Genomic DNA, 20934 nt, shown 5'->3' with positions numbered 1-20934 from the left:
TTTGGATTCTGGCGGTTTGCTGCGGAGCTACTCTTTCTGGGCAGCTTTTGTCGCCATCGGCACTGCATTAGTTGCTAAAACAATATCCACTACGTTCCGCCTCCGTTCTGGTCTTACTGTTCGCTTTTGCGGGGACCAAAATTCAGTACGATTCTCGGGGGATTAGGATAAGGGCCGGAGCGTCGCTCACTTGCGATCACCCTCCCGCATAGTGTCACATGACTCCTTGTTTGACTTATTTTAATTGTCTATAATTTTATTAGGATTTTATTTTGATGTCCTTTGGATTTTCTTGTGTATTATTTGCTGTAAATCACTCTGTCGCCCAGTGAGGAAGTACAGTATGTAAGTACACAAATATATCTAAACATCTGATTTCTAATTGTTATAACCCTTGCTGTTCAAGTTCTGGTGTGTTAAAAGGAGACCAATTGTGCTTGACAGTATTCTAGTTTTGTAATGAAAAGACTGTCTTGAGTCTTCATTAAAGAAAATTTGAATTCAGACTGAGAGATGAAAAGCAAAATTCTTCAATCAGCTTATGTCATTTACTTGAGTATATGCCATAAAGAACAAGCTAAAGGCGTCTTTTACTAAGGTGCGCTCATGGTTTTTTGGGGCGCGGTAAACATTACAGACACCAATAGGAATGCATTGGCATCTCTAATGTTTAGCGTGCCCACAATTTTAGTGACTGCCTTAGTAGAAGACCCTCTTAGTTGGTCTTGACTTTATTCTTGGAAGAAAGGAAGGACTACAAGCTCATGTACAAAGCAGGTAAAGCCAGAGAACCAAGAAGCAACCTTTTCTTTTCTCAACCAGGGGAGCAGTTTGAGTGAAACGGGCAGTGGCACTTGTATTCTATAACTAAGAGAGGTCATGCAATTTAATGACAAACTATTTATTTGGAATTAAAACCTTAGGACAACAAGCTTAGTTTGATTTTGAATGCAGTAGCTAACCAATGTGCTTGTTATTGGGTAATCAGAAGAAACAGCCATGGTGTGCCGAGAGAGAAAATACAGCGCATGAAGGAACAATATGAACATGACCTTACCTTTCATGCAGTGCTTCATTCTGAAAAAACTACCACCAAGTGCAACAGTGGACAAAATACATCCAGTAACACTGGGACTCATGTAAATACACAACCAGCACAATCCAACAGAAGAGCCCACGGAAATACTAGATATACAAGGGACAATTTCAGAGGTGGATTCTATGGTGGGTTTTAAGATGATCAAATTATCCATTTAGAGATGGTGCATTATGGGTTTATATAAAGGGTTTATTCTATTTTTGACTTTTAAAAATGCTGTCTATAATGTAGCTTTTTTGTTTTTAATATTTGTAAAGTATTGTTTTTTTGAGTTCTGATTTTTTAAATGCCTACCTCATTTTGAAATGGAAACCTGTGAAATAAAATTGTTAGCTGTATATGAGATTTCTGAGTTCATATAATCGATGTAATAGTGCAACACCCAGATATTTTATAAACTTTTTTTTTTACGAATAAAAGGCCTCTTATAAGATCACACATGTATTTATAGAGCAAGGCGTGATTTGAGAAGGAAGTTTGGGTAGAGTCATAACTTACATGCATATTTTATAGAATAAGTGCCTAATTTTACGCTCTAACATTTATACCTGCTAACCAGTAGGCATAAATGTCAACACCACAGTCTAAGCACTATTTCTGCAGGATATGTGCATATATTTTATAAGATAAAATAGGTGCCTTCTTGCCATGTTATAAAATTACCCTCAAATTGTTCTGGATTCTGCATGTGTGTCAGATAGAGAAACTTTTCTAAAATACCAGATTTGTATACAAATACTATTTTATATTAACATGTGACTAGAAAGAATAATTGTAAGGGAACGGGCTTTAGATTTTTTTTTGTAAAGAATCCTTACTGCTATTGAATACTAATATTACAGACAGGCTAAAAAATGATCTTTGAATAGTGATTAAACAAACATGCTGATTTTACCCTGGATAGGGTTTAATCAAATTTCAAAAATAAATTCCTTTAAAATCCAATTAAGGTGGTTCTTGTGACATAGGATTACAAATTGAACTCTGCTTCCTGCACTTAATGTAGGATTTATTAACACAGTTTTACGGCCTCCTGTACTATTCTAATAAAAATCAGCTCTAAAGGCTTTAACGTAACTAAAATGATCCCAAATATAAATCAATCAGCAGATGGGTGTCAAATTTCAATACTGGTTAAGTTTTCAATGCACTGATTCACCCTAGGATCTGGCATCCTGACTTGCAGAGACTTTTCTTTTTAAATTACATGGATTGTAAAATCTGGTTCAAAAATCTTGAAAAATTATTTGAATTTAATAGAACTTAGGAGTGCAATTATTATCATGGACTACCCTTAAGACATTATTTCTCTATTAACTAGGTGTCACTGCATAAAATAAGACCTGTAGTAAAATGGCACAAGTTAGTGGTGAAATAATACATGTTAACAGTTGCACATGTTAGTAACTAAGCCCCTTAATTGGGTAAATAAGTTTTCTTTAGCTTCATGATACTACTGCTACCCTCTTGTACATGAGTGTTTAATGAATTTAACCTTTCCATTCTACAACTGTACATATCCTTTATTAAACCTGTTTGCAACATGCAATGAATGTGTACATAAACTGATCTTGTGTAACAAAATTTACAAAAGTATACAATATTAAATAAATTAACATGAAATATAACACATACTATTAGCATTTTCGTTTTCTTCTTCGTTGTAGTTTCTTCTGGCATAATACCGAACCCTCTGATTGACTGTGTTGCTCTTGTGGCATGTCAGTTCCTTGAACAGTTTGATCCAAAGTATTCCCTCTGGGATCCAAAGAAGGGGGAAGCCCATCTTTTTTTGGTACAGGGTCACCTGAAGATGTGCTGGATGGTGCACTGGTGCTTTCACCAATAGAATTGTTCATTTTTCCTTTTGCTAAGCTGGACAAAAGTGCTTGGGTATTTATCATTGCAAGTTCTTCATCAGCCACCCAATCACCCCCAGGAAAAGCATTGGTTACATTACTTTCCTTGTGGGGTGTTACAGTCATACTGTTGTGATCCTTCGCTTGCAGTTGCATGGTGTTCTGTTCACCACCACTGCTGCTTCTTGGAGGTCGAAAGGCTTTTTGCAAAGATGGAGAAACAAAGACATGTATTGGAGTGACTGGTGCTGGTAAAGGTATTCTCCCAAGATGATCTAATGCCCTTCTTTTTTTCCTGTTCTTAGGAGTATCCAGTTCTCTCTCATCATTGTAGTAATTCTGTGGTGTTGTCCTTGAAGAGCATGGTATAGATGACTTCTGTTCAGTAATTAGAGTTGATTTTTTATAATTTGAGTCCGTAATGGGAGACGGCATCTGAATAAAGACAGGAAAACAAAAAATTTTTTTTAATGTATAAGGGGAATTCAACTACCAATATATCATCCCTTTATTTCTGAATAAAAACAACATTTTGCTTGATTTGCCACTTGGCAAGCTGGAAATGAACCTACTTACCAGAATTTTTTTCTGGTATCCAACAATGCAAACTTGGAGTATAATACAGTTTATAATGTAACATCCTACTAAACTAGGTAGATAAAACCTTCAAATCAATAAGGACCACTTTTACCAAGCTGCCGTAAAAAGGCTGTTTTCAGCCCCCCCCCCCTCCCCAAAAGAAACGGCCCTGTGCTAATCACAGGGATTAGTGTGTGACCATTTCCAGGGGGAGCCCTTACTGCCACCTATTTAAGTGACGGTAAGGGCTCCCATGCTAATCCAGCAGTAACTGGGCAGCACGCCGCACTGCCTGATTAACACCGGGTAAGCCCTGATGCTACAAAAATAAAACATATTTTTGTTGTGACGGAATTGGTGCACGCTGGGGGTGGGAACTACAGCCGGGCTCCTGTGGTAGCCCAGCGGTAGTCCCGATTTGGTGTGTGGCAAAGCAGTGGTAGCTCTACTGCCACTTCATGGGACAGAAACATTTATTAGCATCACTATTTACCGGTTTTGAACGGATAGAGCACAAGGTAAATAGTTTATTATCAGCATAAACCACTGAACCCTCCAAATGTTATAGAGCAAAGCAGCAAAGCTGCAGAGAGCAGATAAGGTGGGTGTGTCATCCGTCATGTTGCTACTGGATAATACCTTAGTACTTTACCACTTCATTCAAACTGTCAGTTTAGCAGCTGTCTCTATGAGCATACAGATGGGGACATCCTCAGAGCTAACAAGTGAAAAATACAGCTGAATAGCAAGCTAGAAAATCAAAAGCAATTTCAGCTTAAAAAGAACACCCTTATCCACACTATCTGACTGAAAAAACTGTGGAGAAAAAAAAGACCTCAGAATCCACAGCTTAAAACAACCACTCTGTTCACATGGTCGTGGTTTTGAGATGTGGATTCTAAGGTCTCTTCTCTCCACGGCTTCTTTTTTTTTTCCAGTCAAATAGGGTGCTCTTTTTGAGCTGAAATTGCTTTTGACATTCTCAGAGCACCTTCAAGTTCTATCCATTATACTGAATAACAAAAATTAGAGCATTAAAGCTTAAGAATGTAAATAATTTATCTTTAATTTAGCATGTTAAAAGCAAACAGCTTTTCCAAAAGCTTTTCAAGCCATTTACTCAGGTAAATAAGGATTTACTTCAGTAAACTGGCCTGGTTGAAAGTATAAAATGGAAGGTGGTGGAGTACTCACAATATACTAATATACTCTATCTATATAGAATATATTAGTATACTGGTTGAAAGTATGCCTGAGATTGCATATTACATTTAGCTGGATTAAGGAAAGGCATTCCCAGGGAAAAGAACGATGTAAGTACATGAGATTTTTTGATGCATGTGCACTGTTTCACTCTCACTCTGCTACCTCATACAAAGAGCTACTGCAACATAAACACATGCCTTATGTACATGTACTTTACACAGCCAATTAGAAAAAACAAACAAACCCACATAGGTTCTCTTTAAAAATAAGCTACAGACACATTTTGCAGCTAAGCAGTCTATTGAAAATTGAACCCAATGTAGTTGTGCATGAACAGCAACAAGGCATCAAGACTTGTGGGTTACACTACTACACACACGTGTGTGACTGGTTTCATTATCAGCCCTAACACTGCTCTACCAAAATTGTCTATTTCTAATAAACTGGAACTTTGTAGGTTGTGATGCCTTTTACAGGAATAAACTAAGATGAAGCACATGAGTTTTTGAGACCGTGCTCCGGAAAATATAGTGTAAATGGAGTTTCTTTCAAATTGATAGGATGGACAAGTTTCAACACACAAAAAGTAAAACACTCGTCTTACCCAAAGTTTATTTCCTTCAACATGTCCTAGCTTCAAGGTAGGAGTCTGTGGGTCTAAACAATAGTTTGCAGGAGACTTTAGGACACTTGGAGCACTTGTTTGACTCAATTTTATCAGTTTGTGCTGAGCATCATTGCAAAAGCTCTTAACATTCTATGGAAAAAAGGAAAATAAGATCACTCAAACTGTATTTCTCTTAAATATGCAAAGTGATCATTATGTGCCATTTTCAACATCTGTCTGCAAGAGATTACAAAAATCTATTGAACTATGCTCTCCAAACTAACCTACTAATACCTTCATGTAGACTTAATGCAGACATTAAGTGCACATAATTTGCTGCTTGTGAACTTGAAGAACATCTAAACAGATTCTGTTCATGGTGAGCTGCAAAGTAAAACTTCACAGAACAATCAGGCTTCAGTAGTAGTTAATGGCAAACAGAGAAACAAACAGTCTAATGTGAAATACAGTCAATAGACAACAAAAAAGTGGGCAGTGTAAGAAGGCTCGACAAACGAATGGGATGAACAAAAAAACTTTCATTCAATACAAGAACAGTTCTTGTGTAGCTGTAGTACAGATGACTTGAAGCATTTCAGCACATACGTGCCTGCTTCATACCTAGTAAGAACAGAGTTCCGCTCTCCTCTCCTCTGATGCAACTTCCTGTTTCCGGCAAGGCAAGGTGCTTCAGAGGGAGAGAAGCAGGGCCGTGCCTAGGGTCTCTGGCGCCCCCCCGCAGACTATCAATTGGCGCCCCCCCCCCCCCCGTGAAAATGATCACGCCCCCCCCCCCCCATGAAAATGATCGCTCACCACTTGCCACACTGAAAGGAATTGTCAGCAATATTCTTAGAAACAAATTGGTATACATTGCAAAATAAGATAGCAGATGTAAATTCTCAAAGTGGACATATTCCAAATGCTAAAATGAAAATAAAATGATTTTTTTTCTACCTTTGTTGTCTGGTGACTTTCTTTTTTCAATCATGCTGGTCCAGTATCTGATTCTGCTGCTATCTGTCCTCTTAACTCCATTTCCAGGGCTTCCTTTCCATTTATTTCTTTACTTTTCTCCTTTCTTCTTCATTTCTTGCTCTATATCCATTTCCAGCAATTTCTCCTCTCTCCCTGAGTCCTGCCCTCCCATCCATGTCCATTCTTGTCCCTCTCTGCCCTTCCCTCCTCCATCCATAGCCAGCAATCCTCCTCTCTCCCCTCCCCTCCATTTCCAGCAATTTGTCCTCTCCCTGGGCCCCCATGTCCATCCTTGTCCCTCTCTGCCCTTCCCTCCTCCATCCATAGCCAGCAATCCTCTCTCCCCTCCCCTTCCAGCAATTTGTCCTCTCCCTGGGCCCTGCCCTCCCATCGATGCCTCTCTGCCCTCCCATCCATGCCTCTCTGCCCTTCCCTCCGCGCCCTGGGGCCTTTAAATCTTTTACTTCTGGTCGCAGCAGCGTCAGTGAAAGCGGAGCGCTGCCGACATCTCCCTTCCCTTTGCGCTCTTGGTTCCCTCAGTGTCCGCCTTCTTCTGACGTCAGAAGAAGGCGGGACACTGAGGGAACCAACGAGTGCAAGGGAAGGGAGACGTCGGCAGCAGTGGCGTAGCTAGGGTAGTTGACACCCGGGGCCGGTCATTTTTTTAACACCCCCCCCCCCCCCCCAAATCCAGTACTAGGCATACCGAGAATACAAAACACGACCTATAGAGCAATTTTACCATACCATAAGCAGTCGTTTCTATGAGTCACACAAGGAAAAGGAAAGCATCTTAAGCACTACAGTGAGCACTAGAACATCAATTCACCTATTGTAAAACGAAACCAGACAGAATAGTACAGATCGTCGATCCTGCACAGTCAATGCCAACTGAAAGCCATGTCTTTTTCACAAACACAGATACACCCTAATCCACTATAGAATAAGTAATCATAAACTTTCTATTTAGACAAAAATTAAACTGAACCCCCAATGCCAGACTCTGCATACAATGCAACGCCACAGAAACAGAAAATGTCTCCTAGTACTGTGCAAAATATAAGACAGCAGATGTAAATTTGAAAAAACTAACAAATACCAATCACCACTTTACAAATGAACAAATAGAATAAAACAAATACAGAAAATAAAATAATACCATTTTATTGGACTAATACATTTAACTTCCAGAGGCCAAAATCTCCTTCCTCAGGTCAATACAGTATAGTGCTGTTACAGTATCCTATCCTGATCTGAGGAAGGGGGTTTTGTTCTCTGAAAGTTAAGTCAAAATGTATTAAAATTAGTCCAATAAAAAGATTACCTTATTTACATGTTCTATTTATAAACATTTATTAACACAGCTAAAATACTATATCCTAAAGCAAAATAATAAAAATATATATTTACAGTTTGTTGTCTTTGGTTTCTGCTTTCCTCATCTTCTTTTCACCGTCTTCCTTCCATCCAGCATCTGTCTTCGCTCTCTCTCTGCCATCCAGTGTCTGCCCTCTCTAATGTGCCTTCCATCCACCATCTGCCCCAGTCTGCCATCTCTCTCTCCCCCTTCCATCCACCATCTGCCCTCTCTCTCTCCTTTCCCTCCAGCATTTGCCCTCTATCTCTGCCCCTTCCATCCACTGTCTGCTCTTTCACTCCCTTTTATCCACTGTCTGCCCTTTCTCTCTGCTCCTTCGATTCACCATTTGCCCTCTCTCTTTCCCCCTCCCATCCATTCAGGGTCTGCCCTCCCTCTCACTCCCCATTCCATCCAGGATCTATCCCCCCTCTCTCAATGCCCCCTCTTTTCAGCTCCCAGTTCCCACCTGCGGCTGCCCCTAGTTCCAGATCCATTGATTCTCCCATCCACCTCTGCCCCAGGCATGACCCCATTCTCCCTCCTGCTCACTTTTCAGACCCCAGTTCCATGCCCCTTCTCCCATCTGTCTCCCACCCAGTCCCTTCTGCCCATCCGAGTCCCCCTCACCCCATCTGGCTCCCACCCAGTCCCTTCTGCTATCCAAGTGCCCCCCACCCTCACCCCATCTGTCTCCCACCCAGTCCCTTCTGCCCATCCGAGTCCCCCTCACCCCATCTGGCTCCCACCCAGTCCCTTCTGCTATCCAAGTGCCCCTCACTCTCACCCCATCTTTCTCCCACCCAGTCCCTTCTGCTATCCAAGTGCCCCCCACCCTCACCCCACCCTCACCCCATCTGTCTCCCACCCAGTCCCTTCTGCCCATCCGAGTCCCCCTCACCCCATCTGGCTCCCACCCAGTCCCTTCTGCCCATCCGAGTCCCCCTCACCCCATCTGGCTCCCACCCAGTCCCTTCTGCTATCCAAGTGCCCCCCACCCTCACCCCATCTGTCTCCCACCCAGTCCCTTCAGCCCATCCGAGTCCCCCTCACCCCATCTGGCTCCCACCCAGTCCCTTCTGCTATCCAAGTGCCCCCCACCCTCACCCCATCTGTCTCCCACCCAGTCCCTTCTGCCCATCCGAGTCCCCCTCACCCCATCTGTCTCCCACCCAGTCCCTTCTGCTATCCGAGTCCCCCCCACCTTCACCCCATCTGTCCCCCACCCTCACCCTGCCTCGTCTTCTCCCTGCCACCCGGTCTTTAAAAATAAATTGCCGACGCGATAGGGAGCGCAGCACCTCGTGTGCAAGTAAAAGAAGCGGATCCGATCATCTCATTGGGCCTTCCTTCACTGTCCCGCCCTAGAGGAAATAGGAAGTTGCGTCAGAGGAGGGCGGGACAGTGAGGGAAGGCCCAATGAGATGATCGGATCCGCTTCTTTTACTTGCACACGAGGTGCTGCGCTCCCTATCGCGTCGGCAATTTATTTTTAAAGGGCTAGTGCGGGGGAGGGGCTGCCAGGAAGAAGAGCAGCGGGAGCGGCGGCACCCCCCTTTTTGATGACACTCGGGGCGGACCGCCCCGCCCTTGCTGGTCGGCAGCGCTTTCACTGACGCTGCTGCGACCCAGGTAAAATATTTAAAGGCCTTTGGGGCGCGGGGCGAGGGTAAGCACCGCGGCGGCGGCGCCCTCCAGAGGTGGGCGCCCCCCTGCGGCGCTTACCTCGCTTACCGCATCGGCACGGCCCTGGAGAGAAGCTAAACCTCCTTGGGTACACCAGAGAAGGAAAACTGGGGGATTGTTGGTGGGTGACCTCAGAAGGATTGTCTAGTGGTAGCTCTTTGTACTGTGCATCCATACCTTATGCACGGCCTTTTTCAAGACCAACATATACCATTTGTTGTGGCTGTACAGTTCCACTTGTAGGGCTTATATCAGCAGACTCCTGAGGCAGGCACATATGTGCCGAAATGCGTTGAGTCATTTATACTACAGCTACACAAGAACTGTTCTTTCATTTACTGAATAAAATTTTTTTTGTTGATCCCATTCATTTGTTAAGCCATCAGTACTTTAAGACTTCAAAATATATTCTTACAGACACAGCAACCACAACACAAATACATGTTTTCATCAATAAAGTATAAGCAGCATCACAACAGTATCATCATACCGTGTACCAGGTTTGGTAGCAGAATCTTTATTCCATTCTTTTGAGGATTTATATACCGCCTTTCTGTGGTACAATCTAAGCAGTTTGCTGTTTGAAAGTAAGGTTTAAGAGGGTTTAGACTGCAGATGGCAAGAAAAGGCAAAGTGCACTAGCTGGGGGTAACCGATTTACAGTAATACAAATAAAACAGCATAAATTGAGGTTGGGGGGGGGAGGGGGGCGTGAGATCTACACTGAAGATGGACTAAAGTAGAACTGGAAATTCACTATAAATGTTCATAAACAGATTATTGTATAGTCCACAATTTTTGAAAAATAAAACCTAATATTACCTGTATGCTATTTTTCAGTCTGTTAAAAGCTTCTTGCAGATGACTTTCTTTTGGATTTACAGAAATCATGGAAAAGTCTCCAGCAAACACTGTGAGAATGACAGAATTACTTTCTGGTCTCCACTGAAGATTAATTGCAGCAATCAGTGCGCATGGCTTGATAAGATCATCAATGGAAAGCTGGCTAAGATCCATCCAGAATTTTATTGCCAATAAATTGTGATTTTCATCACACAGATAAACAAATGGAGAAGCACCTGTAAAAGCATAACCTTTTATCAAGATACTAGAATTTACAAAAAATATTATATATATAGACAAGGATTATGATATATACCATGAAATCATTTTATAATACTGGTCTTTAGCTGCAGTACAGTACTATGTATAAAAGAATGTGATAGTGTCTCACAAGCTTTTCAAGCCTAAGGCACCCCTATTTTAGCAAAAATGTGAGGTGCACCAGCCTTTGTAGAGCAGGCAGTGTGAACATGGCAAAGAACTACTACGGCTAAAGGAAAAGCTGAGACAGAACTGAAAGCCCCACAGACGCTAGGAGGACTCAAACGAGGCAGCTTATAAGAGGGAAGAGGAGGTGGAGCTAAGTGTGTTGCACAAAAAGGGCTCTTCTATCTGTTAAAACCTATATCCAAGAGTTCATGGTCTATATATCAGAAGGAGCAAGGCATGTGGAGCTCCTGAGGGTGTTTCTTGCTCCTGAGAGTAGAGACCATGTGCTGGTCTATATCCAAGCCTGTGTGCACCCCCGATCAGGTCTGCAGTCACACTAGTTTGGAAATGCTGGCTTTGGTAAGCATTAGTCAGCTTATCTTCCCTTCAAAGAGAGCTACTGCAGATATATATATATATATATATATATATATATATTTAGACGTATTCATCTTCTCAAATCTAGGTTTAAATTGTAAGCTGTACCTGTGGCAACAGAAGGTGATGTGACCTGCCCAAGTTTAACAAGTGCCAGTGGGGAACATGAGATTTGAACCCTGGCTTCACTGACTTGCAGTGCACTTTTCTAACCCTAAGCTGCTACTCCAGGATATTACTGTCAATGAACACCTTTTGCCATATGTCACAAAATGCCTAGAACCCACCTGGGGTTACCTTGCGGTCACCTGAAGGGTCTGCCCAGCACTGCCCAGCCTCACCTACACTTGGGCTCGTGCTCTACACTAGCACTGTCCTCCTACCAACTGGGTCCCACTTGCCTCTGGGCAAGTCTCCCATTTTCAATTATTGACCGGTGATTTCTAGGACACTGGGACCACACTCCAGGGCTCCCACAGCTCCCAGAAAGCACCCACAGACCCAAAACCCCCCCACAAGCCAGGATGCTTAGTCAGTCCAGGACAGCAGTCAATAAATTAAAAAAGGTTTATTGTTACAGAACTTGAACAGTGAACAGAAAAAAAGGTGAACTCAGCAAACAATAACAGGTAACTAAATATGGCTCAATTAAAAAGCTATCTAAACATTGGTTTACTACCTTGGTGGGTCAGGAAATATAGCTGCTCACAGGGCCTCAGTAAAGAGATCTTTCTCTGCTCCCTGGCTAAGATGGGGGAAAACCCAGTACCTTCAGACTAGATTTGAAATCCAGGGCCAATCAGAGCCAGGGCATCAATTTTGAAAGTAGCTGCCCAATGGTACTGCAGATTGCCTTTCTATAAGCTGACACTGGAAGAGAAAGTCTTTTTCTGCAACAGCTTGAAAATGCAAAAGCGCCATCTGCTGGTCAATTAGGAGAAATACACTTCAAGAAATAATACAGTTTTCAGGCTTGGAAACTACTACTAATCATTTCTATAGCGCTACTAGACGTATGCAGCGCTGTACACATTATATAAGTCAATACCCTCAAATGTTCCTGCCAGTTCCAGATGGTTTTTTCTTTTTCACTTTTCTGGCAGGTACAACCGGCAGAAACAGCTTATGTTAACAATACTGGAAAGCTAGCTGAAGAAATCTGCAGGAACAGCTGATAAGAATGGTATCGGAGAGCTAGCTGGGAGGAGAAAATACCACTCCCCATCTATATAACAACCTGCCAGAAAAAAGGACTATCGAATAAGATAAATGTATTTGTAGCTGTGAAATACTGGAAAGTTTAAAGTTTGAATATTCTCTTCACAAGTGTTACTGCCTGGTGTGGGTACAAATAAGAAAGTCAGTGAAAATATAAACAAAATAAGAAAAGTCAACGGGTGACAGATTTCAATTAGTTTTTTTGTTGAATATTGTTCTCTCAGTAGTGGGATATATTTAGGGACGTGGGGCTCGTGGGTCAATGGTTTTTCCTCCTAGGCTTTGGGTTTTTTTTACATTGACCGGTGAGCACTGGGTCCTTTTTGAATAAAATGGACCAATGATAAGATTAGCTCCAATAATAGCGTTGGAGCTCACTTAAATATTGAGCAAAGTGTGATCTCTTGGAGACCAGTCAAGCTTGGAAGCACTGAGGTCCAATTGGATAAAAGTAGTAATCTAGACATCTGCTGGGACAGCAATACTCAAGTACCAACTGTGAAATAGAATATGGTATACTACTTGCAATGTCAACACAATACGTAACAGAACATTATAATTGATAGTGAAGGGTAAGGCAAAGTTGTAACATATAGATGGATAACATGTATAGAATGTTTGTACGTTTGGGAAGCTTGCCAGGTGCCCTTGGCCTGGATTGGCCGCTGTCGTGGACAGGATGCTGGGCTCGATGGACCCTTGGTCTTTTCCCAGTGTGGCATTACTTATGAAGAGTTAGAAAGGTGACTGATTAGAAGAAAGTTGCACATGAAGCCAGAAAGATGGTTATCTGTTGGGTAGGTGTGGATAAACATGTCCCGCTAAAGTATGTGCAGTCTGAGTCACTCCTTGTGTGTGTGAGACTAACAATTTAGTTACTTCTTCCATTAAAGGCCTGGTTGAAGAGACAAGCTTTCACCTGCTTCCTGAAGTAGAGATAGTGTTGTGTTAAGTGGAGCCTTTCAGCAATGCATTCCAGAGTGTGGGGGCTACTCCGGAGAACGCGTGCTTGCGAGTATCACATCGTGTAATGTCTTTTGGAGAGGGTGTGGTTAGTGAAAGTCCTTGGGAGGACCTTAATGTCCTTGGTGGTGTGTGGAAGATCATCCTATTCTTCAGATACTCAGACAGAGATTTAAATTTGGCCTTGTATTGTATTGGTAGCCAATGAAGTTTTTGCACAAATGGTGTGATGTGGTCACATCGCTTGCACCCTTCTATGAGTCTTGCTGCTGCATTCTGATTCAACTGGAGCTGGTGCAGGCCCTTTGTAGTCATACCATTGTATAGTGAATTGCAGTAATCCAGTCTTGATGTTACCATGGCATGCACAACTGGGATAAGATTTACCTTCTCGATGTAAGGAGAGAGGCAGATAGCTGTCGCAAATAGTAGAAGCAGCTCTTGAAGGTTGCTTGGATTTGGGGAGTCAAGAGTAAGTGTTGAATCTAACTGTATTATTCCAAGGTTCCTGACTTATGATTTGAGGGGGTGTTCGTACTTCCCAAAGGGATTTTGATGTCCGGTATGTATCCACTTATGTTAGGGACCCAGAGAAGCTCGGTTTTACTTGGGTTCAGGCAAAGACTGTTGTGTTTAGCCCATTCTTGAATTGATGTTAGATAGGTAATCAGTTTATTGAAGGCTTTAGGTAAGTCAGGTTCAATGGGTATGAGTAGCAGCACATCAGCCGCTTAGATGTATGTATATATATATATATATATATATATATATACATATATATACACACACACACACTCCAGGTTATTTGACTGTACTAATTTCCAACATCCATCAGTGTTCTCTACAACTCCTGAGGCAGGCGGGTTTGCCCCGTTGAAACACGGTCCCGTGGTTTGTGTAACTGTGGATACATAAGTGTAAGGCACGCCGATATTGACTTACACTAGCATTCTATAGTAGAATCTGGGTGCCCTGCTGATACAGACTGCGCGTCCCCAGGTACCCAGTTGTAGAACTGCTCCCCTTAGCAGCTCAGGAAGGACAATTTTTCTCTTGGAGCAATCTAGACAGGTAACTGTTTGGTTAAACCTCTTTGAAAATTGTTCTCTCTTGGTTTACAAATGGTCTCATAGGTTCCAAACCAGGGTCAGGGCTTCACATAAGGCTCAGGTCAGAGACTAAGAAATGGGCCCAGGTATTGACAGTAAACTAAGCATAGCATACGCACATATAAAACATAATGCAAATTTTTACAATGCAAAATATTTTGAGTATTTATCACTTACTGCTTTTAAACACAAAAAGATATCAGGAAGTACCTGGTTTCCTACTGATGGATACCACATACCCGACGATGTCAACCTCAGCACAGGGGGGTTGGAAAAAAGGATCCATAAAGTCACTGAACTGCAGGACCTGTCTTGGACTGTAAATCTGTGCCAAGATTTCTGGTGCTGGCTGGATTAAAAAAAAAGAAGAAGCTTGTGACCCATATAAAAAACATTTTAAAATGTAACTTTATTTTTTTGAAAAAAAAAAACCCAAAGTTTACAATCATCCACTATAAACTTCCAGTACCAATATCTTCCATCATCGTAATCATTACCCACAGCCATGCTGATACAATTGTTGGAAACTCGTTTAAATTATAAATCCAGTTCACTATATTTCCAGAACTTAAACCCTGAAATCTTTCAAATTTTTGAATGCTAAACAATACAGTCCAACAGAATCATTTATTCTCCCTTCATAATTTTTGTTCCACGAACCAGTCCCACATTTGCTTATATTGCTGTCATTTGTTAGTCTGTAATTCAGTGAGCCTATATCATTCACAGAGATATCCCAGCTTCTCTTTTACATTCTATAATGCTGAAAGCTCCGCTTTATATCAATGTTTTGCTAGGACCATTCTTGCAGTTATAAAAGATAAGGTCATCGATTTGTCCTTAGGCCCCTCAATCCCTGCCATCGTCCCAATCCTATTTCCATTTTATAGGGGATTAGTTCCTTTATGTCACTCTGAATATGGGTAAAGCCCCTTTCCAGTACAAGGACAGTCCCACCAAACATGGCAATAATGCATATAACCACCACGTCCCCTCTAGCACATGGCACCCCATTCCTGGACACCAAGTCATCCTCACTACCCCACACTGGTCAAAGTACATTTGGCTTCTTCATTATCACTCAGCCTATATGGCTCTGTTTCCAATTATCACTTCTGAGTTAACAATGAGGTCATCTTCTACATCCCAACCTGAACAGCCTAGCTCTCTTACAGGCAGATGATCAAAAGCCCCGCGCTGTTCCAAACAGCGCTCTAAAATAGCGCTGGAACAGCACGGGGTGCTATTAGACCTATGATCAGAGATAATGCATGCAAATTTAAGCAGCGCAATTATCTCTGATTATGGGGTAGAAGTGTGGGAGAATTGTGCTTGAGCATGCACTCAGCACAATCCTCCCACACTTGTTTGACAGGTCTGGGCTGGAGACTAATGAAAAGAGAAGGACGCCCATCTTTAAATCGGAAGATGGACGTCCTCAACTGCCCTGTTGCAGGGACGGCCAAATTTCAAGGGGGTGTCGGAGGTATAGTGACGGGGCAGTTGAGGGCGTCCAAATTTTGGACGTTTCTGTGATGGTACAGTAGAGGACGTCCAACTTTGGACGTTTCTGTGACGGGGCAGTAGAGGATGTCCACATTTTGGACGTTTCTGTGACGGGGCAGTAGAGGATGTCCACATTTTGGACGTTTCTGTGACGGGGCAGTAGAGGATGTCCACATTTTGGACGTTTCTGTGACGGGGCAGTAGAGGACGTCCAAATTTTGGATGTTTCTGCAATGGGCAGTTAAGGACGTTCAAAATTGGATGTTTCTATGAGAAAGACGTCTTTCTCATAGAAACATCCAAATTTTGGACATCCTCGACTGCCGTCGCTGGCAGGTTTGCTGTAGGGGGGAATGGGGGTCTGCCAGCATGCAAATGCATGCTGGACAGGGCTCACCATTCCTGCCCAATGATCTGCAAACCCTAACGCCAGCTCGGAGCTGGCGTAGGGTTTGTCGCGGCCAGCGACCCAATCTTTGGCGTGCTGGTCGCTGATCATTGGGGATGAATGCGTTAAGCATTGATTAGCATGCATTTGCAAGCTACTTGCGCTAAGAGCCCTGTTTAGCATGCTAGTTGCGCTAAGAGCCCTTCAGCGCATTGTTTCACGCATTCGAGGGCTCTGATCATGGGGCGGTAGCAAACGCCAGCGCTAACAGCCTCTAGCGCCGGCGTTTGCTTTTGATCATCTGTCTGTCAGAGATTAAATGGCATATAACTGGCTGTCTTCCCATCAGAGAAGATTGAAAGTTTTATGGAAGCTAGCAAAATCTTTCACACTTAAAAATCCTACCATCTTAAGTGGCTATGCTTCTCCAATATCTATCACTACAACTCTTTTCACCCTCAGACCACCATCAAGAACACTCCATAATATAGATGGCCCTTAGCTCTATAATCACCAAGGAGTGTGCCTGCATCAGCTTGCTTGTCTGCAGAGAAAGAAGTTATTTACCTGTAATGGGGGCACTTCACAGACGTCAAGGGAATGCAGTCACACTCACCCTCCTTCCTTCCTGGAAACCAGGAAACACAACAATAAACTGAAATTCTATTAAACAGCCAAAGAACGTTAAGTGCTTTCAATGGAACAGAGTGGAAGGGTCAGTTAGTAGCAAGAGAACCCCCATGCAGGTTCAGAGAAATCCAAAAGACGTCTCAGAGATTGAGGAGAGCTCTGGCACACAGGCTCTATCGATGATTTCGCCAGGGAATGTGGCTGTATTCCCTGTCATATACAGAAAACCTCCATTACAGGGAAGCAACTCTTTTTTCTAATGATATTGTAGTGGTCCGCGATTAAAATTTGATTTTTTTTATTCAAGTTTATTGTACCAAACAAAACACTTATAGATCAAAACCAAAACAGCAAAGGAAATGCTACAAGGCTACAACCTCCCCTCTCCCCCCCACTATCAACATAGCAAAGCCCTCCCTACCCCCAGGTAACCTGCCAAACTAAAGCTGCAGTCCACCTCCCAGCCACGCAATCAAGAAGCACCCCCAACCCATCGTAGGGGATTAGAGTGCAGTGGACCTCCGTATGTGTATGCTGCTTCCAGTCACAATAAACATTCCATACCTTATGGAAGGGAAGGATCCGACCAGTTCATTTCACTGTGAGCTTTGTCATCTGGTAGATATAGTCCACTTTATGCAGCACAACTGCCACAGGAGGGAGCATAGGATGTTTCCAAGCTGTATCTAATACTAGTTTACTTGCGACAAAAATACCGGCGGCTAATGTATGAAGTTCTGGCTTTACCCCTCTTGGATTAAAAAGCAAAAAGTAATGATCCACCTTGACAGGATATGGAGCCAAATCATATGTTGAACCAACTGCAAAACCTCTGTCCAAAACTGTTGAACCAAGCGGCAAAGCCACCATATATGGTACATGTTTCCCAATGTGCAACAATTTCTCCAGCAAAGACATGTCCCATGACCAAACATTTTAACAAGGCGATGTGGGGTGAAGTACCAATGATACAAAATGTTATACCCACTCTTCTGAAGATTACTGGCAATTGAGAGCTTAAGCAAGTACTTAAAACATTTATTCCATTGGCAGGGTTCATATGTGCCTCCCAAATCTCGCTCCCATTTAGCCACATAGTATTGTACGGGGGAATCATAAGATAACAATATATTATATAACCTTGAGGAATGTCGTTACTATTTGTATATGTTATTTCATCAATAAACAGATTTAAACATATTATATATTATATAACTGTGAAATGCATCCTCATTCACTCTCTCCCCGCATCGCCCTTTCCAACTGGGTCTCTGTAAATTGGAGTTCACCCCAGGCTCTACGATGAATATAGTCCTTAATTTGTCTGAATTGGAAAGCGTTACTAAGGGGGGGGAGCCCCTATTCTTCCTGAAGATCTGAAAAGGGTAGAATTTCCCCTTCTTCCCAAACCTGAACCAAATACTGAAGCCCATGTTGTTCCCATTAACAATATGTAATATTTGAGCCTCCCCCCCCCCCCCCCACCCCGAGAGAAACCCCGGTACAAACTGAATTGCCATATGTAAAAAGAACAACCTCCCAGAAAATTTTTTTTGCTCGTATGGCTCCCCAAATTTGTAGAGGGTTTAGTGGCCTAGTGGTTAGGGTGGTGGACTTTGGTCCTGGGGAACTGAGGAACTGAGTTTGATTCCCACTTCAGGCACAGGCAGCTCCTTGTGACTCTGGGCAAGTCACTTAACCCTCTATTGCCCCAGGTACAAATAAGTACCTGTATACAATATGTAAGCTGCATTGAGCCTGCCATGAGTGGGAAAGTGCGGGGTACAAATGTAACAAAAATAAATAAAATAGAGGGTTTTTGAAAATTGGTAGAGCTCGCCTATCACTGTGTAGTTCTCATTTAGGAAGCCAAACTACAGCCCATAAAGGGATCAACACTAAATAACCTAAGGCCACCCACGATTTTGGAGAGTTGGCTAACCAGTCAAATACCTACCCAAAGAATTCAAACATATGTTAAACAATTAGGAGGACAGCGGGAAAATTTGGACAATATCAGTTTCTATGGGGCTGGTGCTACTAAATCAAATATTCCAGGACTGAACAAGGACAGAGCCGACTATGGTGCCACAATGGCAAGATTAATGAAAAGCAATGGTATGGAACAGGTGTCACCACCAGTGTAGGAGATGTGGTGAGAAGGTTGTGGAGCATTTATGCAATGTCTAAGTTCACAGCACTGAGGAAGAAAACAACTGAAGCAGTTTTGCCGAGTATGGAACTCATAGTTGTATTAGACTAATAGCGTAGAGGGAATTTATTAAGGACCTAAAAATATCCAGAATAGTTTGGGGAAGTGACTCATAATTCTGAAATACTGATAGGGAAGTAGTCAGGAAGGGGTGAGTCATCTATACATTTGTGTTGTTGGTTTGTTATTTATAAAACTTAAGTGGAAAATAAAATAGCACAGGGGCTAAATAAGACTTTGGCATCCGATATATTTAATCTACAAAATGAATAAGCAAGTAGATTAATTCTTTAAAGGTATAAGTGTCTTCTGTAACAGACTGGCTAAAGTACTAAAGAGGGCTTTAAACTAAATTTGCTGGGGATGGGTGAGAAAAGCCCCAAACTCATCAATAACCCTCAGAAAGGTAAGACATCAAATACCCTTATAAAAAAGTGAAAAAAGAATAACATCTAGAGAGCCTTCTATACCAACACCCGTAGTATGGGAAATAAATTTCTAGATCTAGAGGCTACAATGATAGAAGACTTGGATTTAGTGGCAGTCACAGAGACATGATTCAGGGAGAACCATGACTGGGATATAGTTATACCTGGCTATAATCTATTCAGGAAGGATAGGTAAAAAAAAAAAAGGGTGAAGTGACATTATATGTTAAGAATAATATTAAAGTGACAGAACTGCAGGAAGGGTAAGAAAGAAACACTGTGGGTTAAACTGGTAAGAGGGAAAGGAAAATGTACAGATATAATATACAGGTCACCGTCACAGTCAGAAAAAAATAGACAGAGACTTAATCGAAGACATCCACAAGATAGTTAGGAAAGGGGAAGTACTACTGATAGGTGATTTTAATATGCCGGACGTCAATTGAGACGTCCCTGCTGCAGGGTCATCTAGATGCAAAGGGATTTTGGATTCTCTGCAGGAATAATTAGCAACACATTTCTGTATATAGCACAAAAAAAACATTTTTGTGAGCTACCATGTAAAATCTGTGAGCAACACTCCTAAAATGTATGAGCAAATCGCGCATGCGCTCCGCTTAGAGGAAACATTGACCATGACCCACCTCTGTCCCCCTTCTGAGTTGCACATGACCCAATGTAGGCGCCCATTGTTACAGAATAGAGGGTAGCCAGATCAGCACCCAAATCATAATTAGTGCCAATTAAGTGCTTGTTAGCTCCAATAATTAAATCATTGGCGCCTTTGGGTGCTGATCTGGGGTCAGTGCACAATTTTGGGCACCTAAATTTGGGCAATCTTTATAGACTCCGGGCGATAGCGCATAATATAAGGGGGGCATACATGTGGGTGGAGTAGCTTTCTATGGAATCTGGGCGCTTCCCATGCTGCATCTAAGTGCCTCTTAATAGAATTAGCCCCAGAGATTATAAAGTTCAATAGCCTCACACTTTCTTTAGCAATCTAGATTCTAGCATTTACACCAGCTTGTGTAAGACCTCAACTCTAATCTATAGGCATGTTTTTCACCTGTCATACTAGTATTCGATGAAGAAAAGTCAGCACTTACTACTCTGAGCAATTCACTTAACCCTCCATTGTCCCAGGTACAAATAAGTACCTGTATATACTACGTAAACCGCTTTGAATATATACAGAAAGACGGTATATCAAGTCCCATTTCCCTTTGTAGAATAGGCTCTATTAAATAGGCACATTCTTATTGCATAAAAGTAGCCCCCCCCTTATATACTAACCCTCCAGGTGCATTTGTGCTATTTGGAAGGTAAAATTATGTATCATACCTGATAATTTTCTTTCCATTAATCATAGCTGATCAATCCATAGACTGGTGGGTTGTGTCCATCTACCAGCAGGTGGAGATAGAGAGCAAACTTTTGCCTCCCTATATGTGGTCAT

At 42.3% G+C, this 20934-nt stretch overlaps 2 protein-coding genes across 2 annotated transcripts in view; one reads left to right on the top strand and one right to left on the bottom strand.

Moving 5' to 3' along the window:
- Positions 1-2731, top strand: part of N4BP2L1 (NEDD4 binding protein 2 like 1) — a 30772-nt gene extending 28041 nt beyond the window's left edge. Inside the window, exon 5 of the mRNA XM_030200366.1 lies at positions 989-2731. Within this exon, the coding sequence (XP_030056226.1) occupies positions 989-1235 (247 nt within the window). The 3' untranslated portion in view covers positions 1236-2731. The remainder of the gene's footprint in view (positions 1-988) is intronic.
- The window catches only part of BRCA2 (BRCA2 DNA repair associated), a 147597-nt gene continuing 129377 nt past the window's right edge, over positions 2715-20934 (bottom strand). The window contains 4 exon segments of the mRNA XM_030202403.1: positions 2715-3393; positions 5348-5500; positions 10194-10450; positions 14522-14660. Coding sequence (XP_030058263.1) covers positions 2737-3393; positions 5348-5500; positions 10194-10450; positions 14522-14660 — 1206 coding nt within the window. The 3' untranslated portion in view covers positions 2715-2736.

Source organism: Microcaecilia unicolor, chromosome 4, assembly GCF_901765095.1.
Source record: "Microcaecilia unicolor chromosome 4, aMicUni1.1, whole genome shotgun sequence".
Taxonomy (NCBI): Eukaryota; Metazoa; Chordata; class Amphibia; order Gymnophiona; family Siphonopidae; genus Microcaecilia; species Microcaecilia unicolor.
Note: the sequence above shows the minus strand (reverse complement) of the source record. Positions and strands in the feature narration are given on the sequence as shown.